The 21,816-nt window shown below is 38.8% G+C and overlaps 1 protein-coding gene across 1 annotated transcript in view; it reads right to left on the minus strand.

The window, feature by feature from the left end:
- Window positions 1-8,238: 8,238 nt before the first annotated feature.
- LOC124162687 (synaptic vesicle membrane protein VAT-1 homolog-like) overlaps window positions 8,239-21,816 on the minus strand; it is a 30,780-nt gene continuing 17,202 nt past the window's right edge. Inside the window, exons 2-9 of the mRNA XM_046539288.1 lie at window positions 13,272-13,401; window positions 12,786-13,001; window positions 12,206-12,354; window positions 12,027-12,130; window positions 11,486-11,541; window positions 11,211-11,405; window positions 10,534-10,777; window positions 8,239-9,727 (exon numbers count right to left, since the gene is read on the minus strand). Of these exons, the coding sequence (XP_046395244.1) occupies window positions 9,705-9,727; window positions 10,534-10,777; window positions 11,211-11,405; window positions 11,486-11,541; window positions 12,027-12,130; window positions 12,206-12,354; window positions 12,786-13,001; window positions 13,272-13,401 (1,117 nt within the window). The 3' untranslated portion in view covers window positions 8,239-9,704. The remainder of the gene's footprint in view (window positions 9,728-10,533; window positions 10,778-11,210; window positions 11,406-11,485; window positions 11,542-12,026; window positions 12,131-12,205; window positions 12,355-12,785; window positions 13,002-13,271; window positions 13,402-21,816) is intronic.

The raw sequence follows: 21,816 nt of genomic DNA on the forward strand, positions 1-21,816 counted from the left end.
ATTTTGAAAGTTTGAGGGTAAATTTTTTTGCAGCGATTAGTGTATTTACTTTCAATTTTTTAGGTAAATAATGTTTCACACTTCTCATCTATAATTGACAAATGGTCATTGCTCTGGAAAACAAATTTTTCTTAAATTATGTTGCATAGGTGTTGATTTCTCATGAACTGCGTGAACAGCTCTTAGAAACAATCCTGCACAAATGATAAGAGTGATTCTTGCAGGTATTCATCGGGGGAAAGTTTAGAATTGCTATAATTTGTTGATCTCTCGTTTGGGTGGGTATGTGTGTGCCTTTAGGAACTACCACACCTGTAACATATCACAAATATGTAGATTTTAGGTACTCTCTCCCATACTGTAGCCGATGGAAGTTGCCAATAGTGTCTGGCAATGAGAGAAAAGTAGATATCGAGGATTAGTTATGGATATCTTGTACTTCACTGTTGCAACGGTTCACTTGAGTAGGGTGCCATGTGGCAATGTTAGGGATCCTAGCTCTGGGGTTGACTTTAGCTTAATTTATGGATACTCTTCCTGTTCCCCTAAATTTGTAGCTACCAACTAAAGTGTTCAGGGAAGCATTCCTTTATTTCTTTTTCACTATGTCAGCAAAGTATAATGATAAAATGTAGAGTATCATTAACAATTCAACATTTGGGTAAGAAGTGTACCATCACCATTTTTGAAAACTTAGCTACTGAACTCCGTGGCTGCAGATAATTCTCTCACTGGGAGGGAAAAAGTCTGGGTTGAGCTTGCAAAGTTGTTCCACAGTTTCACCATCCTGTATGATAAGGCTTGGTTCAGAGTTTAGCTCAATGGGAATTGATGTAACAGAATGCAATGTTAGAAATAGTTTTAAGTTGGTAATCAATGATGTCGTTGGTTTAAATTCACAAATATTGCAAAAAATCATGTAATTCTACTTTAAATAAACGAGAAATATCTTTACCTCATCTAATAAAAGAATTGTTCAGTTTCTGATTGTGATAAAAATGGAAGCTACCGCCTAACGGGGACCAATAGGACAGCTAAGCCACTAGAGGAAATCCACCCTATTTTCCTGCAAAACCTCTATCCTGTGCATCCATGTTAACTCTGCGACCGAGTTTTGAAAGAGAAAGTAAGTATTACATGGAATTCTTGGTTCCAGCCATGGACCTAAGTACCCAGCGAGGGGCAGGAGGGGGGGGCTGCCCACACCTAGAAGCAAAAATCGCTTAAGTCTTTAAGCAAAATCAGTACCTACTCAATTGACATGAAAGCATTCAACAAATTTTCTTCAAGCCCACGAAAGGTCATATATTTTAGCATAAGATATGTAACTAAAAATTAACTATTTTTTCAAGGAAATAATCTCATAAACTAATGTCGCAACTCTGTTTGCCCCCCTCCCCTAGACCATGGCTTCTCCCCCCCCCCTAGTTATGATCCTGGATATGCCCTTGGTTCCAGCACAAAAAGTTAATAAAATTCTGTTCACACTTTGCAGTCAAGGTCAAACTCTGCTTAGATGGGAGGGTTCGCTCGAGCCAAAAGTTTGCGAAGGTCGTTGCAAAGTGAGTTAAAGCTACAGTTTTACAGTTATGTGAGACTAAGTGAAGTAGGTAGGTTAATATTAAAATGGCCGGAAAGACGAACAAATGGAAGGAATCAATCTATTAAAAATCGTAATACACCCATGTCTCGTATAGCGCAATTTCGATTAGCGCAATTTCGATATAGCGCAAATTCGTTCCTCGGGGAAACATTGCAACGCAGTGTAGCCTAATCAAAAATCTTAAACGCTTTCGTGATAAAACGTGAACTTGCGCTAAGTACACACGAAATTTCTATCAATTTACGCATATTAATATTGTTTCTTGCCTCAAATCTTCTTTTTTGCTTATATGTTAATTGAAATTCATTGCTGTGCAATTGCCAAAAGTATTACTCGTCATTGGGTCCAGATAGCCGGCCTACCGAAGATTTATCTCGTATCCTTAACAGAATGATAATAAATAATTTAGATCGTTAATTAAGCGTGGGGCTAGTGGAAATGAGTTTTTTTTCAGCAATACGGTTTGAGACGTATTTTTGCCGTCGTAGGTTACCGGGCGATTGACTTCCAGGTAGAGCGTCTACGCTAAAGCCTTCAAGGTCATCGGTATTCACGGGGGAGAAATGGAGCGATGGCCGAGTTGCGCATGAATAGCATCAACACATAAAAGGGTCCGCTATAGAGTCTCAAACACAATGGCTTCGTTCCCTCCCCGCAGTCATAGGCCTTCTGCGTCTCAGGAATACAGTTCAGCAGAAGAAGGTGATTTAGATAGAGCCATACAGAGTAAAAACCAAGAGAATATGGCAAAAAATAGGAATGCGTGTAGAAAAATCAAGAATTTATCAAGAAAAACCATAAACCTAGAAGAGGACTTGAGAGAGGTCAATTGCTTTGAAAATGGAGAGCGTCAAAGCGATATTGCGCGGAAGTTTAAACTCACGATGCCTTATCCTGAATAAAGACGAAGCTAAAATATCAGTGACCTCAGCCGCACCAACTTCAACCAAGCGGTCTACACATACGGAAAGTTCATGGTGAATCAGTACAAAAAGACGAGAGAGGTATCGCTCCGAGACATTTAGTGAAAGCTCCGGTTGGTTCCAGAATTTAAACGGCAAGCAGGTATTTTCAGTGCGGCGATATCAGGTGAATCTGCAAGCGCAGCCACCACAACATTTTCTGACGAACTCCAAGCTGTTATTGAAAGTGGCTCCTTTCCCCCTCAACTAGTTTTTAGTGTTGACGAGACGATATTCTTTTGGAAAAGAATGCATTCTCGTTCATTCATTTTTAGGGAAGGAAAACCTGGGTCAGGTTTCAAGGCATTTAAAGACGGTTTCACGTAGCTGCTAATGACTCGGAGGAGTTCAAATTAAAATGAACTTCTATTTAAAATTCATAAACTCCGCTAGCTATGAAATTGCATTTAAAGTAGCATTTTCCTGTCATTTCGATGAGCGACAAAAGGGCCTGGGTGACACAATAGTTGTTTTTAGACAAGTTTGAAAAATCGACAACTGCCGGCAACGCATTACGATCCCCTGAGATAGCAGATGTTAGCCCACCCGCACGACAGGATGGAATTTCGAAAGCACGTAAGAATTTTTTTTAACGTGAATAAAAGTCTTTGAATGCGTGAGTACTATCTTTAAAGATGTTTTAAACTATAAATATTTATAGAAATAATGTTTTCTAAGGCTTTTTATGGGAAAATAGATGTTTTAGAGGAAATTCAATACCCAAGACCTATGCTACCAGGAACGCATCCCTATCTTCCCTATGTTAAAACGCTCTCGTATAACGCAAATTCGTATAGCGCAAAGACCCCAAGGAACGCATCCCTTGCGCTATACGAGACATGGGTGTACACGAATCCGTGACTATAGGCGATGAGGGGACGTGGGAATGCAAGACGTATCCATATAAACATTGCACGCTTAAGACAGGGAAGAATGTTAACTGATCCTAATGACGTAATGAAAGTTTATAACTTCCTTAATAATGAGCATTGGTGTCGACTCGGGCTAAGGGCGGATTCAGTTACAAATTTGGGGAGGCTGAGTCATGACTCCTGTCACTCCCCCTGGATCCACCACTGGGAAGGGATTCCGGGGGCCGTCCCCCGCAGAAATATTAGAAAATAAATAAATCATAGAAATTGTGATTTTTAAGCATTATTTACCCCATATTATGCCCCACCAGGAAAAAAGCATAAGAATTATTTTTTTGGATAAATAATAATCTCATACGCCCCCCACAAGATCGACCCCAGGGATAATGAGTATAAGGACGTCGCCTAAATGAAGACAATTAACAGCTAGAGGACTATTGGTGCGCAAATATATGTTACATCCTTTAATCTGAGCTTAAAAATCCAGAATCTAACATGCTAGTGTGCGTGGTCTTGCGCTGACGCTTCCTGACCGAGTTTGAAAAATTGCTGGCCGAGGGGAGGGGAATTTCCTCCAATCGCAAAGAGGCCAGTCGAATATTTCTGCATCAGGCGTGAGAGCTGCTACCCAAGATTATGAAAAGAGTTTGACTGGCAACTGCTTCTTTTATGGCACTGAATTCGCAAGGAATTGTGAACCAGGCTCGCATTATGGCCTTTGCTTGGTGTCGTGGTTTTAATTTCGGTAATTATTTGGCAGTAATTATTCTCATTTGTGGTAAATGTTTATTGGTGGTAAAAGTATAAATAATCACCTGATGATAAGGGTCACTATTAAGCAGGAGCAGTACTTATGTAAATTAATGTAGCTTGGCATAGTTTTTGACCCGAGTAGGTATACCCCGCGATATATATCTAATATAGATGCCTATTAAACTTCAATTGGATATATCTCTATCCAGGGGTGCAGCTATGAATTAAGGCAGGGGGGGGGTTTAGGTGCCACCTTAATACCGGGGTGTATGGGGGTATGGAATACCTACCAGGATAAGCGGTAGGTGATAAGCTGAAGATTAATAAATTGCATAATTTTAAGATAAATGGCTCAAAATGGTGAGTTTTACAGCTGTCTCAGGGATATTTTTTTAATCCTTACATTATTATTTTAGTAATATCAATCCAATTAAGTAAAATGGATTAAACTTAAAAATTTACCTGAGCTCCGGGGGTGGGGGGGGGGTTTATCCCCTAAACTCCCCCCCTCGCTGCCACTGGCTTTATCTGTTAGACATCTATTAGATGTGCAGGTGACGAGGGGCGATTTTGGTTGCATCTCTGAAAGTGTATTTTAAAATGCGATTCATGACCTTTGGAAGCGGTTCAACATTTCATTAAGGGACAATTTTTTGGTTCCTTACTCGAGCGATGGCAGACTTGAAAAATTTTGTGACGTGTCGAACGATGCCTGGCGAGTATTCCAACTGAAGGATATAAGGTTTTCCCGGCGAATAGACTGGGGGAGGAGTTCTCGGGTTTCCAATTCGTCTTCCCCCTGAAGACGATGGTAGACTTCGCCCTCGAAACGTCGGTGCTGAAAAACCCTTGGACCCAGCTGGAAACACGAGAACTCTTCCTCCGCAGGCTATTCCAACTGCACGACATCAGCAACCAACCGCTACCCATAGTAGGTTTACAGAGATTAGTACTGAGAACCATAATAACTATAGTTACATAAGATTGTTCCTACCCTAAGTTAGAAAATTAATCATATTACCTCAGACATTAGATTACCAATTTCTTACTTATTTGGAATGTTATGCTGACTGATCAACACAGCGGTTTCGGACATTTTGCTTGCACTTGCGATCACGTCTTTCTTGCTCTCATCAAGCAGTAAAAGTGTACCGGTGGATCATCAGCAACATCTCCGATAAGTAAGTATTCGATTAAAAAATACTTACTAGTATAGGCTTAGTTGCTATAAACCTGAATTTCTTTGAGGAGCTTGGATAAACATAATTCTTCAGAAGCCATTGCCATACACACAACACTATGGTTAATGGATATCCTAAGGAAGATCATGTGCAACAGTGTAGAGGCCAGAAGCGGATACAGAAAATACTCAAGGGGGGCACAAAATATCTCTCGACGACTTTAATCGGAATAAAAATAAGTCACATGCAAAGTTTGAGAAAGTTTCATTTAAGCTTATTATACAAAAACACAAGATAATGCTATTTTATGATATAAAAAATTTACAATTGTGGTTCTGCTATGTTAGGCAAAACAGGTGGCTCCGCAAAGGGGTGTGCACCCTCTGAGCCCCCCATTTGTATCCACCACTGGCACAATACAGTTGGATGGGTGGTTGTGGCAAGAGGTCGATGGAGAATTTACCTTATAAAAATTCTCATAAGTTTTTGCTGATAGATTTGAATTACTAATGCTTTGGAATGTTTCAACTCAGTTGCTTTGTCGGTGCTGTACACCAGAATGCAGGGTGTAAAGGTGTGACAGAAGCAGATTGTGGCCATCGCTCGATAATGGCTGAGTTTTGCTCCTCAGTATGGGTTGAAAAGGAGGTATGCTCATTAATTTTTAAAGCGCTAGGGGCAATAAGTAGATTAGGATGTGTCCCTGCTATAGGGACACATTGTGTAAATAATTCTGTAAATATGTGATGGAATGGTCTGTTACACATTTTATCAGAAAACTAATCCATAAGTTTCAGTATTTCCACAAGTACTTGCATGATTCTAGTCTATTAAATAAATTAAGCGGGCGTGTTCTCCCCATCTAATATTCCGGAAAAGCAGTCTAGAAACATATTTGAAAAGAATTGCAACAATTTTTAAATTTCAAGAACGCCGAAATTAATCCTTATAACCACGCAACCCGCAACACACATACCGTTATCGCTTATTTTATTACTTACGCGCTGAGCTATAATGTCAACTACGTGATCGATCTGTTTAATACCTTGTGCAGAGCCAAATAAACTGAATTTTCCTTTTTACCAGTAGTGGTTAAAGAAGAATTTTTTCTCCACGATTCTGAAAAGGGCTAAATGAGGGGCTTTGGCCAATTCCTGAGGATTTGTGGCTAAGATAATTTCGCTTGGAGCGATTGATTCGGCAGGTACGTTTTCTTTTAAAGCAATCACATCAAATAACTATTCAAGAACAAGTCCTAGAAGTCTTCCTTTAATCAGAAATGCCCCAATACACCGTAAGAGAAGAAAAAGTGTCTCAATAAGATGTTAAAAATGCCTTATTTGTTGAAGATTTGATTTTGCAACTCGCTTAAGTCCCACTTTGCCTAATGACTTTTCCGTGCGCGATGCTTTGCGTTCTTCATCCGACCTAGGAAAGAATGGCTGAGTGATCCCGTATCCTTCTTAATAATATCTTTCTCTTATCTTTTATTAATAAATCTCATTTGAGTAAATATGATACGTAGAATTTTAACGCCTCTAAGAATTACTCTCCCATCAAGATATATATGAGAACAGTAATTTTTGTATTTTTAGTCTTACCTATTCCAGGTCTCTCTTTTGATTGTCATGAGCCGCTCTTTTTGTGTAAGCGTCAGTCAAAGTTATCATATCATCCATAAGGATATGGTCATTCTGCACATGGAGCACAACCGTGCAGTCTGTGAGGGCAGATACATTCATAATCTGTTATCCCTACTTGGGGCTCCTTAAAATTGCCTACTTGGAGAAAAATCTTATTTTCTCCCATGTCCTTTACAGAGTTTTCAACTCTGAATCGTTAAGTTTTACACCCGAACACAGATTTTTTGGAATTTTCCACAGCTAGTTTTTAATACTGAGAAACCGCAGGTCGAATTGCATTAGGGATAACGTGAATACAGGTGCTTCCAACATTTCCCAGGTAGAGGCCTGCAAGTGATTGAAAATCTGCGCATTTCCCACTTGTCTGTTTATTGCAGATGCGTGTCCACGGATGTCCGTGTGGCACCGACATACATATGGAAGAGAAAGGGATCCCATCTAAAGAGGCACGAGTAGTTTGGGGCATTGCTTAAGGGATTAGTAGTGAGCAACCAACTCCATTGCCCTGAACTGCTGTGATTGAGGCTTCTACTTGGTAAGGGTGCAAGTGCCTATATTAAAATGTCCCCCAATGACATTCAACATTCCCTACAGTCAACTGTTTTGATAATAACATTCCCTACTGTTATCAATTATTATCTCCTCTCAAAAATCCTTGCAATGAGCGAAGTACTGTTAGGGTGGGGTGGAGGTACCCTAGGCACCACTTGTGGGGATCAGTCTGGTCCCTTGAAAATTAAGGAATTTCAATTTTACATCAAATATTTATTCTGATAGTATCAGTGAATTTTACCATTATATTGGGGAAAAGGAAACATCACGAAAAATTATTTTAGATTGATAAGAATAGTGTGATTGCAGCAGAAATGAAGACATCTTAAAAGATAGATGGAACAGACTATGGAGGACTAACTAAATTAACATTACTTCTAATGAACAAAATGTAATTTAAAAAATTATAACATTTGTTACCACACTTCTAATCTTGATGTCATTTAGTATCGGCATCAGGCTTTCCAAATTTTATTTTTAGCTAAACATATCCAGCAATCATAGAATAAAAGAGCAGCCTTGAACAACTTAAGTATTTATCCTATTTGAGGTTCAAAATGAAGCATTTGTAGTTCCAAGGACAAAAAGGTTATTTCATTACAGCAAGGCAAAAATTTATTTAAATTGACTTCCAAATTACAAGGATACTCATTCACGAAAATAACATTGCAATTCAGTCTTTCAACTCACTTTATTGTGCCTTTGCTTCAATGCAGCAGCATACATGCATCATTTATAAGCATACATTGCATAAGCTTTTACATTTTAAAAATTTTCCTTTTTTCAAAGATTTACCAATTAATTCAAAAAAATATAAATAGCAGGGCAATCATAAAATGTAATATATCAGGTTTTTCTTCCAAGTATTACAAAACCATAAACTAGGTGACGCAAAATATCAGTCTTACAACAAGCAGCAGGTTTCCCCACATCATAAAAACATACAACACTCCTTTTGTGCTCAGCTTATTTTTTTACTTACAATCAACGAGATATATATTTATATATATTTTAATGCTATGCCAACCTGGAAGCAGAAAAATTGCACCATTCGTCATAAGCTGGCTCTTTACCGTAACATTTAATGCATCAGAATGTGTCCAAATTTCTTTTACGCCTCCAAAACCAAAAAGTTCAAACCAACAATCTGGATTTGCATAAGCTGCTGCCAGATCCAACCCAACATCCATTAACTATAAATATACTTCAGTAAAGGGTAAATCCAAAACTCTATAAACTATGAAGAGTTTTCTTTTTTGTCTCATAGAAATATCATTTTTAAAAGCACAGTGCTTACAGCAGAACAGTTTCATAGATTTTTTACCTTAGGAACAATCAATCCCTTTAAGGAATATGAAATTACAAATATAGTAAGCTGGATGAAAATAAGGGCAGTGTCTGGACCAGATAAATTCTTAATGACAGAGCCCCAATGTGGGATTTGATATTTGTTTTTGAATAAATCTTGTAAATAGAATTATCAAACATTTCAAGTAACCTATAGAAACTAACATTTTATGACTACTTTTGCAAAAGTACAGCCTATTTGGTACAAAATCAGATACCTGATAAGTGAGAGAGTTTGAGGTAATGATCTTTGATAGTTAAAAAGTTTTTCCAAAATTTAAATATTAAAAGAATACTATTCTGTAGAAACTGTTGCAGCTGAAAGCTTAAAATAATTATACAGATTAGAAATGCATTTGTTTACTGACTATCTCTCTTTCACCCCCACAAGTTGCTGCGCACAATAATTCCATCAGATGAAATGCACAACAAAAATATGACCATGATATACATGTGTACAACCTCATTTTTCCTGATTTTTTTGGCATTCCCAACTTTCCATCTTCAGTTAATTCATACAGCTCAGAACTCAAATGCAGCAGAAATGCAAAAACACACTGACTTTATACGCTCACTCACACACAACCTTTCAAGTACACACACAGTCATCCATGGACTCACACTGATCACCCTGCAACTCATTGCTCCTCCATCTCGAAACTGTCTCAGACGAAAAAAAAATAGTATATAATGCTAATATCTTACACAAAAATATAACACAGCACAAATTTCAAAGGTGAATGAAGGTGTGAACATGTGCACTTCTTTGGTTGGTCCCTGATTGTTCATGTTCAGCTGGCGTTCTCCTTGGCATCTACAAAAGGATAAAAAGGCCCCATTACACAAATGCATGCCTGGAAATATTTTCTACTACACCAGCAGCCAAGTTGTTTTGATTTTAGAAATCATTAAAACTGAGAATTCCACAGAACCTTTTCAAAATTCTATCCCAGATACAAGAGCATAGACCCTGTCAGCATAGAATTTAAAACTTCAGGGGAGGAAATGCCTTTTCAAAGCATTTCATATGATCACACCTAACAAACCACAATTCAGCCATTGAAAAAATACAAATGCCTATTCAAATGAAATAAAATAGGTTTTACAATGCACAACATTGACTAAGGGTCCATATCCTAATAAACGAAACTAGGGAAAAAAATCTTAACCATCTTGAAACAAGATTGTAAAAAAGAAATACCTCATCCTTTCGAATATTTTCCCACCAAAAATTGTCATTTCCCTGCACATTTTCTTGAAATGATCCAGGGAGCATTAGAAATTTTAAAAGAGGGACAAGGAGACACCAAAAAGCAAATACATGAAACTAGGGCAAAACGTGAGTTTGTATAGTTTTGGCGAGTTTTTCTATTAGGCAATTTATTTTTTCTGTGAATTATGTAATTTTTCCATTACAGCTCAAATAATCACCTTGACTTTTCCCCATTTACCCAACCTGTAACATCCCTGTATGATGAAAAATCAGTTTAACTTCTGTTCTGGTATCAACAAGACTCCTGCAAGGTTAGTTGCTAAAAGGCTATAATCACAGATCCAGAGGGATTAAAAAATTGGCAATATGTACTAAGAATTTATTTATAAGTCCCAGAGGAGACTTACCCCCATCGCCTGCCTCTCCATTAACTTCCTCATTCTGCTCCTCCTCCTTCCCAGACGAAGCAGCATTGTTTTCCTTGGCCTCATCCTTAGCTGCATCCCCACCCTTCTTCTTGTCATCCTTGTCTTTGCTGCCCTTAGCACCTTTCGCTGGAGTGGCAGGCTTTGGTTTAGGCTCCATTGCAGGATCAAGCATGACCTTGCCAATGTTCTTACGGTCCTGCATCTTCTGCATGGCTTCTGATATCTGGATGAAAATGAAAAGTAATTCTCATTGCCAGATCACAGGGACAGTTTCTACACCACAGCAACAACAATAAGGAAATAATTAAACCAAAACTTGAATACATTTGCCCACTAATTCTCACATAGCAAGCAATTCAATTTCAAGTGCTCATTAATACAAATGCCATTTTGAATGGTTCTAAGCAGCCTTAGTATCTTTCACAAATTTAAGTACACATGACAACAGGATATTTCACCAAAGCAATGAAATTTAATGAAGTTAATAACAGCATTACCACTTTTAGCATTCATTTAATTTTGCATACATGCATGCATAGAGCTACATATTACCTACTTCAGTTAATATGTTTTCATCAACACCTAAAACCATTAGCCTGATTTTATTCAAATGCAAGTTTAAAGGCCACAGAGCTATACAATAAAAATATCCTTACGTCTTCGAGAGCCCAAGTAGAATCTACCACAGGCTTAATTTTTCCTTCACTCCACAATTTAAAGACTTTCTCCACAGTGGCATTGATTGTCGATGTTCCAGCTTGCAGGTGAAGCAAACGGCGCAGGTTAAAGCCAGTAACACCCTTGTTGTCATCAAAAAGCTTCAGAGGAGAGATCTTGTCAACTTGCCACCACTATGATAAAAAGAATGTGACTCAGTTTTTGCACTCTAAAAGAAAAATTATTCATGGACCATAAAATAAATAATAGTTACCGATCTGGCCAACCCAAAGAAACTTTTGCTCTCCCCAGACACCATGTTTGATGATCCTGAAAGGAAGTTTAGATTACAGTTAAATCACTGTACGTAATTGCAGTGGCTAATTGCAAAGAAATACTCTCCAGTACAAACTGAGCATGCACACCAAATATAAAATTATTAGCCAATGCATAGAAATATGCAAGTGCTGCAATTCTTTTGTGTACATCATGGTAATACATTTAAATTTAGTTATTTTTGGGACATGTAAAATTCTATAGTAAAATGACACATCAATGTGTCAGATTTCCTTATTGGCAAAATGGTATTCCTTAAGGATAAAATTATTTAGCCTCAAAAGGCAAAAGCCACAAATTCCTTGACACTAAAATGAGTAAAGCACTGCAAGAAATGATGGACTTTGTACGCACCAGGAAAAGTTATATTCACCAAGGATGAAGTTCGCCATTAAAAAATATTGATTACGCCAATATTTTTTTAAGGCAAACCTCATGCATAGATAACATAATTTCAAGGAAAATTTGATGATAATTACCATAAATGATGTATTTCCCAAGAGGCTTGATGAGGGCATAACCTCTGTTGCACTCTTCTCCACCCATGCAGTCCAAGAACAGGTCAACCCCTTCGGGAGACACCCTGCAAAAACGAATAAAATTTAGCTGGGGTGCAACAACTCTCACCAAATAAAGAGGGGATATGACATTTACTTACTTTCGTACTTCACTAACATAGTCAGTGCCTCTTTCTAGAAGATGGTGTATACCATGGCCATCCTTGAGCACTTCATGTTTTGACTTGGATGCAACTCCAAAAATGGTTAGGTCAGGTACCATTTGACAGAGCTGGGTCAGGGCTAGTCCCTAGAAAGAACAAAATTTTTAATATAGTCTTAATTAAAAAAAAAAAGAAACATCCTCAAAATGCATTTCAAACTAAAACAGTTCAGTTCAAGAATGAGGATATGAAATCACAAAATCTTCAATGCAAATTGCCAACACCAATCAACTACAAGGACCACTTCAGGTAATGAAATCAAGATGCATCAACCTTTAAACATTCACTTACAAATTTTCATTACATCTAAGTACAAAGAATATTTTCAGTTTTACGAAGGCACTGCGTTGCAAACTTAAATTGAGATGATCAATAAATCACTCAATTAGCATGAAAAGATTTTCAACATGCATCATACTGCAGCAAACTTTAGTTAGAGCATACAACTTTCTAATATTTGACCAGAATGTCATCCAACTATTAGAATGGCAGCAAAATGATAAAAATACAGTCTTACCACTCCACCACCAGCTGAATGGATGAGGACGCTCTTCCCTGGAGAGATACCTCCCAACTCAAAGAGAAGGATATGTGCCACTAAAAAGTTAGTGGTGATAGCTGCAGCATCAATGAATGACATCCCCTCAGGCATCTTGAACACAAGACGCTGAGGAACAGAAACAAGTTCAGCCCATGCTCTGTACTCTGGCAGAGCAACCACCTTATCACCAACCTGGAGATTAATAATAAAATAGTGGAATAGTAACAAAATAAATTATGTAATTTAATTTTGATTGTCAGCAGTACATATGAGACACAAGTTACACAAAAACATCATGGTAAACAATAGTTAAATCTTGCTTTAAACAACCATGATTGTAAATTTCTCTTTCACACTACACAAGAAGAAAGCTCACCCTTTCCTTTTGAATGGTGCGGTGAGAAAAATTCAAGAATATTACACATACTTTGACTTCATGAGGTTAATATCATTGATACTTACCGCAAAACCTTCCACACCTTCTCCAATTTCTTCAACCTCTCCAGCACACTCAAACCCAAGAATAAAAGGTGTCTTTGGGGTTGCTTCAATGGCACCACGACGAGCCATCAAATCCTGGAAACCCAGGCCGCTGGAAAGAAAAAATATTGACACCTCATTTTCAAGAAATTAAACAAGGTTAGATAATACATCAAACAAAGAGATACAATGCAACTTTTTTCTGTGAAAAGATACTACAGAAAAATTAATATGAAAGTTGAATGTCAAATTCTAAACCATAAATTTTGTCTAATGTTTAACATAATTTTTATCTACGCATAGACAACCAAATCCTTAGAGATTTATAAAACCAAGATCAAGAATATTCCAAATTTAAGTATACCGGAACTAGCCACAGTGATAACGTTACGGAGTCATCCGCAATGCACAAAATGTCATTATGTTAATTACTTGTCAAGTAATCATTCGCCTTGACCGGAATTCGAACCTGGATCCCCCGATTTCCGGCCTAGTGCTTTAGCCAGTAGACATTTGTGGACTATAGCGGACAAGGTAGTATGTACTGCCGAGCATATTATGCGACAAGCAGTCCAAATCGTGCGCACGGCGCCACAGCCGGATAGCAAAGCCCGCACTTTGAGAACACAATTTTCCGACTACAAACGGCATATAAAAAAAAAAATAGCGGGCCAAAAATCAGCTAGTTAGGTACAATTCTAAGTTCCTTCAGCTTGCTTAGCATAAATCATGGCTTGCGCTCCTACACCACTGAAGCGGCTTGCTGAGAAGGTATAGGTGCCCGTGAAAACTGGAGGAAGATCCCGAGGCCAAAAACTAGTTCATTAAAAAGAGTGCTACCAACGCGAAGATATCTCATTCCCAATAAGAGGGGCAGAAATGGGCATCCACCCCAGGAGTTTAGGCAAAACGCACGATCACAAATGTGCCTATTCCTTGATGCCCGAAAAATTCCATTGGGCGCACGGGAGAGAACAGAGTTACTTACAACACATGACATTCCACAAGTAGCCAATTTGCGAGGATGGGCATGATTAATAGTGGGATTCTCAGAAATGGATTCGTTAATTGACTTAAATTGATAAGTGCGAAGTTTAATAAAGATCGAATCAACTTTAACATCCTGCAGTCTGAAGTTAACGAGCATGTCAGGGATGCTTACTTACAAAAAATATTGGGGGGGCCAAACCGGGGATACTGCCGGTTAATGTTACTAAGTATCGAGTTTTAAGTTTTTTGAGCATTTTAGAAGAGTCGTATGATCAATATTAGAACACTGATAACTCGAATATCGATATCTGGACACTCCCGGGAAAATCGTCAAGCCTGACACATTTTTTCCTCGCATCCACAACGAATTTTTGAGGGGGCTCGGGCCCCCTCAGGCCCCATGGAGTCTGCGGCACTGAGCATATTAAAGAGGATATTCTTAGGATATGGGACAGACGCCATGTTACAAAGTAAAATTATTTTAAAACAAATATAGTAAGGAACTGGCCTAAATGTAATTTTCGAAATATTGACGGTAAGCCATAAACCGCCATAAGAGTTTTTTTAAATCATTTAAAATGCCAAAACCAATGTAACTCATGTATTTGTCGCTCAAAAATTTATTTCCAAAGCATTAATGAACCTGCTGGGAAAATTATCAAATGACCAAGTTTTACTGAAACTGTATTTTTACTGAAAATTATAAATAAACTAAGGAGATCGCAGTAACATCTAGTTATTACCCAGTCTTCGGATATTAAATTTACGACAGGAATTTCCGTCTCCACAACGAATGTATATTAAAACAACATATTACGAAAAATTCATGAAATGCTCCATCTCTGGAAATGAAATTCATAAGAGCGACAACAGTATATATAATGTTTCCACAAAGAGAAACAGGACGAGTTCTAATGAAGCTACGAAAAAGACTATTCCCATTCGGCCGGTCTTTTGTCAACTAATCAACGGGATCCCGAAGAGAAAATAGGTTGGAAATAGGCAGTGGCGTAGCCAGGAATTTCGTTCGGGAGGGGGGGGGGGGGGGGAAGGGTAGAGAGGGGGGTCAAAACCAGGGGGGGGGGAAATTTTTGAAAAACAGGGTACTTAGTAATGGGTGTTTAACTAATTTTAACACTTTTCATAATCGAGCAAACTTGATTTGTCAAAGAAATATTTTTTAAATTCATGATTTTAATATTTTTTTTCTTTTATGAAGGAAAATGATTGTGTTTTTAAATATTCCGGACCCTCCGGAACCCCTGGCTACGCCACTGGAAACTGGCTTCAGAATTTATTTACGACGCCGTTCTCTCCTCTTACTGTAAGGGATAGCACCAGATACGCAATTTTTTAATTTAATATCTACACTCATCATGTCCACCGATTTTCCTTTACTCTTTCTGCATTTGCACTAAATTTCCTTCGTATAACCATGCAAGTATTGTGATACCTGTATTTCTTTGCGGTATTCCTTCACATTCATTTTAACTCCGCATTATTGGACTGTCACGAATGGTAATGATTTTTTTCTTTTTATGCAAGACTTTGTATTATAGTCATGCATTGCATTAAGCGACTCATACTCTGCAGGAACTCGCCCCACCTGCAGGAACGTGTACGTGTCATTTTCATTATAATTCATTTATAATTAAACCACGCAGTGCGCGTGCTGGGTGCCTCTTGTATGCGGGAGATATGACACATTCTCTGAAATACCCTGAAGTCAGTTCGCAGAGTATTTGGCATCTGTATCAGGAAAGCTGTTGCCCAATTCTTCCAGAAAAACTTACAGTTTAACACTCAAACCTTGGCACAAGTACGTGCAGTCGCTAGGAGGAATTTACCTCACCAAGCTTTAAGAGCGGCTCAAGTGGCAAAAGTGAAAGTAAGTTCAGGATTACCTTCTCGGCGATGCGGGTCGATGGGCTTGAACCCTCGAGCAGTGCGGGTGGGAAATAAGAGGCAGACGAAGGGGCAGAGGAAAGATTTCGGGAGGGGGCACTCGCTCGACGTGACTTGAATCCAAATAAGAGACGCTGCTGCGAAAGGGTAGCGGCCTTTTCCTTCCTGCAACGCCTTGCGTCTTCTTCACCCGTTATGCGCCATTCACTTCCCGAAAACCAGTTGCCGAATTTGGCGATGAAATCTTAAAGAGTCAAATTCGTTCCTCATTCTAATGTACTATTATTTTTATTACCATTTGCTACTGTTGTTACTCCGTATCTCTCGTGGTGTAAACGATAACGTAAAGATACGCGAGGTACGCGGTAAAGCCAAACGTATACTGGGATTTGTACTAATAATTTTCAAAAATGCCACGAAAAAGAGGTGAACCTCTAGCCTGGAAGTATGATGCTAACGTGTGGGACCCTCTTGAAGTAAACCTGATAGCAGAGCGAAGGGTGGTCTGAGTCGTGATGAGTTTTTACGATAAAAGGTGCAGTAGGTACTATTAAAAATTAAGAGATTAAGGACGGGAATCTTTACTTTTGGCTTTTTTAGTGCGAAGTCAAGACCAACATTAATAATATTAAAGTATTAAAATAATATTTTAATAAAAACAACGTTTTGTTAAAAAAAGAAAAAAATAACTGCCTCCGGTCCCTTACGTTATTGAAAATTTCAAATATGATTGATGAGAAAGTGTAACAAGTTTTAGAAGAATATTTCAAATAACAAAAATGAAAAACGTGGTGTGCGTGTGAGATTATAAAATTGCTGAGTTCTATCACATTAGTCTCCTAGCGGACCCTAACGTAATCTTCATGCGCACAACTTTTTTTCCTGAAGTTAAACGCTACATTAGGACCAAACAAATGTTTGGTGTGCTGATGATAGTCCCCTTACGGTTAAATATGAGAAAGAAAGACTAGGTGGCTTCACAATCCCCCATAAATGAGGATCTATATAAAGTTGCATCTAAAACATATCTATCCGTAAGCATAATGGAGGCGTGTTTCTAAAGTCTTATTTTCTTAACATAAATTAATGACTATTTTAAAAATAAATTAATAAAAAAGTTAGGTCACCTTATTAACGCCATGTGTTTGGGAATAACATTTACGCAACGTAAGAAGCGTTTTAACTGACCCCCAAAGAAAACACTTGGGGTCCAAAAGGAATTCGGCAGATCAACCGGATATGGGTGCCTGAAGCGAGTTCGTGGCGCAAAAAAGGGCCTCAAAAATATAACGAGATAGCCTTAAGATAAGTGAAGCGGTCTAAAAACTCGCGTCAATTAAACTCCATTCTGACGAAAACTCTCTGATCCGTGCCGGAGTCAGAGCCAAAGGAATTTCGCTTTGAACCGAACAAGACGAGGCTAACGGAATGAGAGGAAGTTCATTCAAAAGCATTCCAAGAATTGACGACATAGTTTGAGATAGGAGGAAGTAAGCTGGAGGAAAAAACTGATGACTTTCTGCTCTGACTCCACTACATCCTATAATGACGCAATATCACCACAGGGAAGACGGAATGGTATGAAACATTATTCGGAAAGTATGTATTGTGCTGATGTTACGGAAATTTAACAGGCTAAGAGCACATAAGTGTAAATAAGTCAATTTCACCACGCCCATCACTGCATTCAAAGTAATTTGCTTGCACTAGCAAGCTTTAATACAATCGCCAAGAAATCAATGTCATATGCACTTACAGCATAGATTAGTGTACTTCAAAATTGTAAAAATTACAACTTGCATAAATTATCAGCTCCTTTATTCACTCTAACAAAAAATATAACTGTGCCTTTAGAGCAGATGATCATGAAAGCTCCATTAACCGATGGTTGAAATAAGCACTTCGTAATAAGTGAAAAATAAACTTCAGAAGGAAACCTTTATACGAAGCGACTATGAAAACTAAACTGAACTCACGATGAGATATGAAGTGAAACGCTTTGCACTTTCCACTTTGTTTCACTTCATATCTCATAATGGATCTCCACAAAGTATCTGCCTCATCCATCCAATTCATGAACTCACGATGCTTACGAACTCACTAATAATTAATGTTACTGCAAAGCATGAAAGACTAGAATTACAACGAACCAGATGGTCTCCACAAGAAGCAGAAAATGGGCAGTCTGTGAACGAAACCTACTTTTACGACAAAAATAAACTGCTACGTCTCCACAAATTTTTAACGTAAAAATTGTTTTTGCTATTTTGGGTAGTCTCAGAAATCAAAAGATTATCAATTTTTGAAAACTTTTTGAATGAAGGTTTGAAAGTATCTTTGCCGAGAGTAAACACAGCTTTACCAAAACATGTCCGATGATAATTCATAAACTATTCGTTAAAATTAAGCAACTGAATATAGCATTGGGGTTATAAAGTGTCACCATATTAACACATCAAGACAAGCAGCTACAAACTTAACGAGGACACTGCAGTAACCTGCAGAGGAAAATTAGATTTTGAAATTTACAACCAATAACTGACAAAAAAACCACCCATTTCAAAAAATTTGGAGAAACCAATTTTGTCTTTGGTTCCAATTTTAAGGTGAGGGATGGAAAGCTATGGTAGTCAACAATATGATAATATCAGAGTGACTGCATTAAGGCGAAATGACAAATATATCAATCATTGCACCTTAATGAGAAAGAAGTTATTCTAGAAATTTCATATCACACCGAGATGCTCCTCCGCAAAAATATTTGATGACTCGCGATCCCACTCTCCAAATACATTATCTCGGAGGGAATCTTAACTCGTCCATTAACACCCAATTGCGTAACCGTCATTTACTGTAGGGGCTCGCCGGAAGAAATATTTACACAGCACACTGCAAATTAATAGTTTAAGAACATATCAAATAACTCAATTTATATTCAAATCAAGCTGTAAATACAGAAAAAATCTTAATTTATTAACGGTAATTCGATCTCAAAATGAAATCGACAGTGCCCTCAAACTATTTTTTTAATTATGAAAACAGTCTCGTATCATCCTCTTCAAGGCATTCCGTAATTTCGACAACGGAAATAAATTGACAGAGCATCTCGCATTGAAAAGAAAATTAGGAATACCCTCAAATAGCATGCAAGCCAAGAAATAACGGGGACATTTGTAATACGACGATGACGAGCAAAGGAGAAATAAACAATGCGGAAGATGCCAACCCTGTCCGAAACTGAAAAATGCGCGCGAGCTTTCCGAGAGTGAAATAATAAAACCTTCACGATAATACGACCAAACATGAAAATAACCCGAAAGGGAGGGGGGAGTGGCGAGAGAATTGATCCGTGCCCGGGGGCACGTAGCCGCGTCAGCAGCGAATGGTACATTAACATGCGCACGCACCCATTTATCGTGAATTCGAGGGCGAATATAAAAAATAATGAAGCGAACGATATGGGGGCCGCAAATAATAACAAGGAGAAAAACGGGGGAGGGGCGGCGGGGCGGTCGGGGGGGGGGAGGAGGCTATCATGCACCCTTACCCACCCCACAGACCGATTCCCCTGACGGCAACCACTCTTCCGTCGAGGAATCGACGTCTGCAGATCGCGAAAGCGGGGGAAACCAGGGATAAGAATAAAAGGGGAAGGGGTAGGCGCCGCGTCGTCCTCGAAGGGGGAGGGGAGTGCAGGTGCGGCGTCGGTTTCACCCAGAAATGCAGACGCGGAGGCGCCACGCTGATAGCCACCTGACACGTGAACCCGCCCGGGTCAGCGATCGACCTAACCCGAGAGCCTTTTTTTGTGTGACAAGTTCGCAAGGCACGATACCGGACCCCATCGAATAGTCATTAGGGTGGTCAAAGGAAACCAGAGCGATAAGGAAGATCGGGGGAAGAAGGCAGAGCATAAATAAGGACGTTGGAGTGCTTGAGTGTCCCAATATGGAGGGTACGGGAAAAATCGGCGAACAGGAAAAAAGTCTTAATCCGCAACAAGACACGTTGGAGAGTAAGAGATTAGTTCCGAATAATACTTTTTACTTAATTTGGGCACATCTACTTTGCTAAGAGAACGACTATCCCACTCAGCCACTGAATTATACCAACTTTTTTCGACGTTATACTCGCTTAAAACTAAAGCTATCATTTTAAAAATTTTATGTTATACCGGGAGGACCATTGTCCTCATTTCCCTGGATCATTAATAGGAAAATGCAAGAAAAAATACCAAAGGAAAGTCTTCATATCCAAGACAAGAGATACATTTTGCAAAGGGCCGATTTTACACCAACGAAATTTCAAGACTATAGAGATTGTTTTAAACAAGGCAAACCTCACTATAAAAGAGTGCGTAGAAAGGAAGTGATAACGGTTTGTTTGAAAGAGGGTATATCAACGCCTAAAGGAACTAAAACCTAATGATTGTAAGAGAAAGCAAAAAAAAGCCTTGGGATCTACGGCAGTGTACGCGAGGGAGCAATAATAAAATATTAGCTCAGATGCATCAATTGGCAAACAACTAGCTTGAACGAGTACTCCCAGGTACGAAAGACTCAAAATACGGAAAATATTTATCCAAATCTAAGGTCCGAAGAGTAAGAATGTCGAGAGTCAGTGGTGGCAGAGAATGGAAAAAGCTTAAAGACGCAGGAAAAGTAGGTAATTTCACAAAATCCCAACTTTCGAAACAATTACATTTTTAATCAGAAAAAAATTGGAGAGAAAGAGAAGACTCTGGAATGCCTTTAAATAATAAAATAATCACAAGAACAAGAGGAAGAAAGTATTGAGTAACATAATGAATTAGACAATGAACGAAATAAACCCTTGTGAACATATCGGGGTCACCTTCATCACCAAATAGCTTGGACTACGAGAATGAAAACATTAATACTTATTCCTCCTATTGACAACTAAATTTAAATGCATTTCATACATAATAGGATATAAAAAATCTGACCAAACACCAATAAAAAGTTGTCTGCCCATATAAGATGTGCAAAACAACGAATGGCTGAACGAGGTACCTACAACGCGAAAGAACCACCCTCAGATGCTTCAGTAATGAACGAAAAAACGTGGGAAAATATGAGTGATGAGCGATGAACATGGAGTGACTGACAGAACCTGAGTGTCTCGGCAAAAGCTGGATAATGTAATCTCAAAATTCTATGAGCCAACCCGATAACTCATCGGTGTGAAACTAGCCTCTTCTCCATTAGAGGGGGAGAGTGCGAAAAATCGAACAGTTCTAAGAATTACTGAAACCCTATTTCTGAGGAGGGGCAGACCACTGCCGCCAATCACCCCCTTCTCCCTGACGGGGTGCGGGAGGGAGAGTCGCTCGCGAATCGCCGTGAGTCATGGGTAACAATATTGAGGAACGTCCCAGCAAAGACGAAAATGAAGCGGGATCGTGAAACGAGAAATGGGTCCGAAACTCTATCCCCCTCTGTCCGTCAATAAGAGGAAGAATTACCCGAATTCACCTCAGTCACGTAACGCGAATGGCTGCCGTTTACGCAGCTATAGTTGAAGCAGTGCGAAATACGACGCACCCACTGAAGATGTCATTACACCGAATGTTGTATAAGAAAACGGGCGCTAGCGTAACGTCTAGACGAGC

Source organism: Ischnura elegans, chromosome 1 (genome assembly GCF_921293095.1).
Source record: "Ischnura elegans chromosome 1, ioIscEleg1.1, whole genome shotgun sequence".
NCBI classification, from domain to species: domain Eukaryota; kingdom Metazoa; phylum Arthropoda; class Insecta; order Odonata; family Coenagrionidae; genus Ischnura; species Ischnura elegans.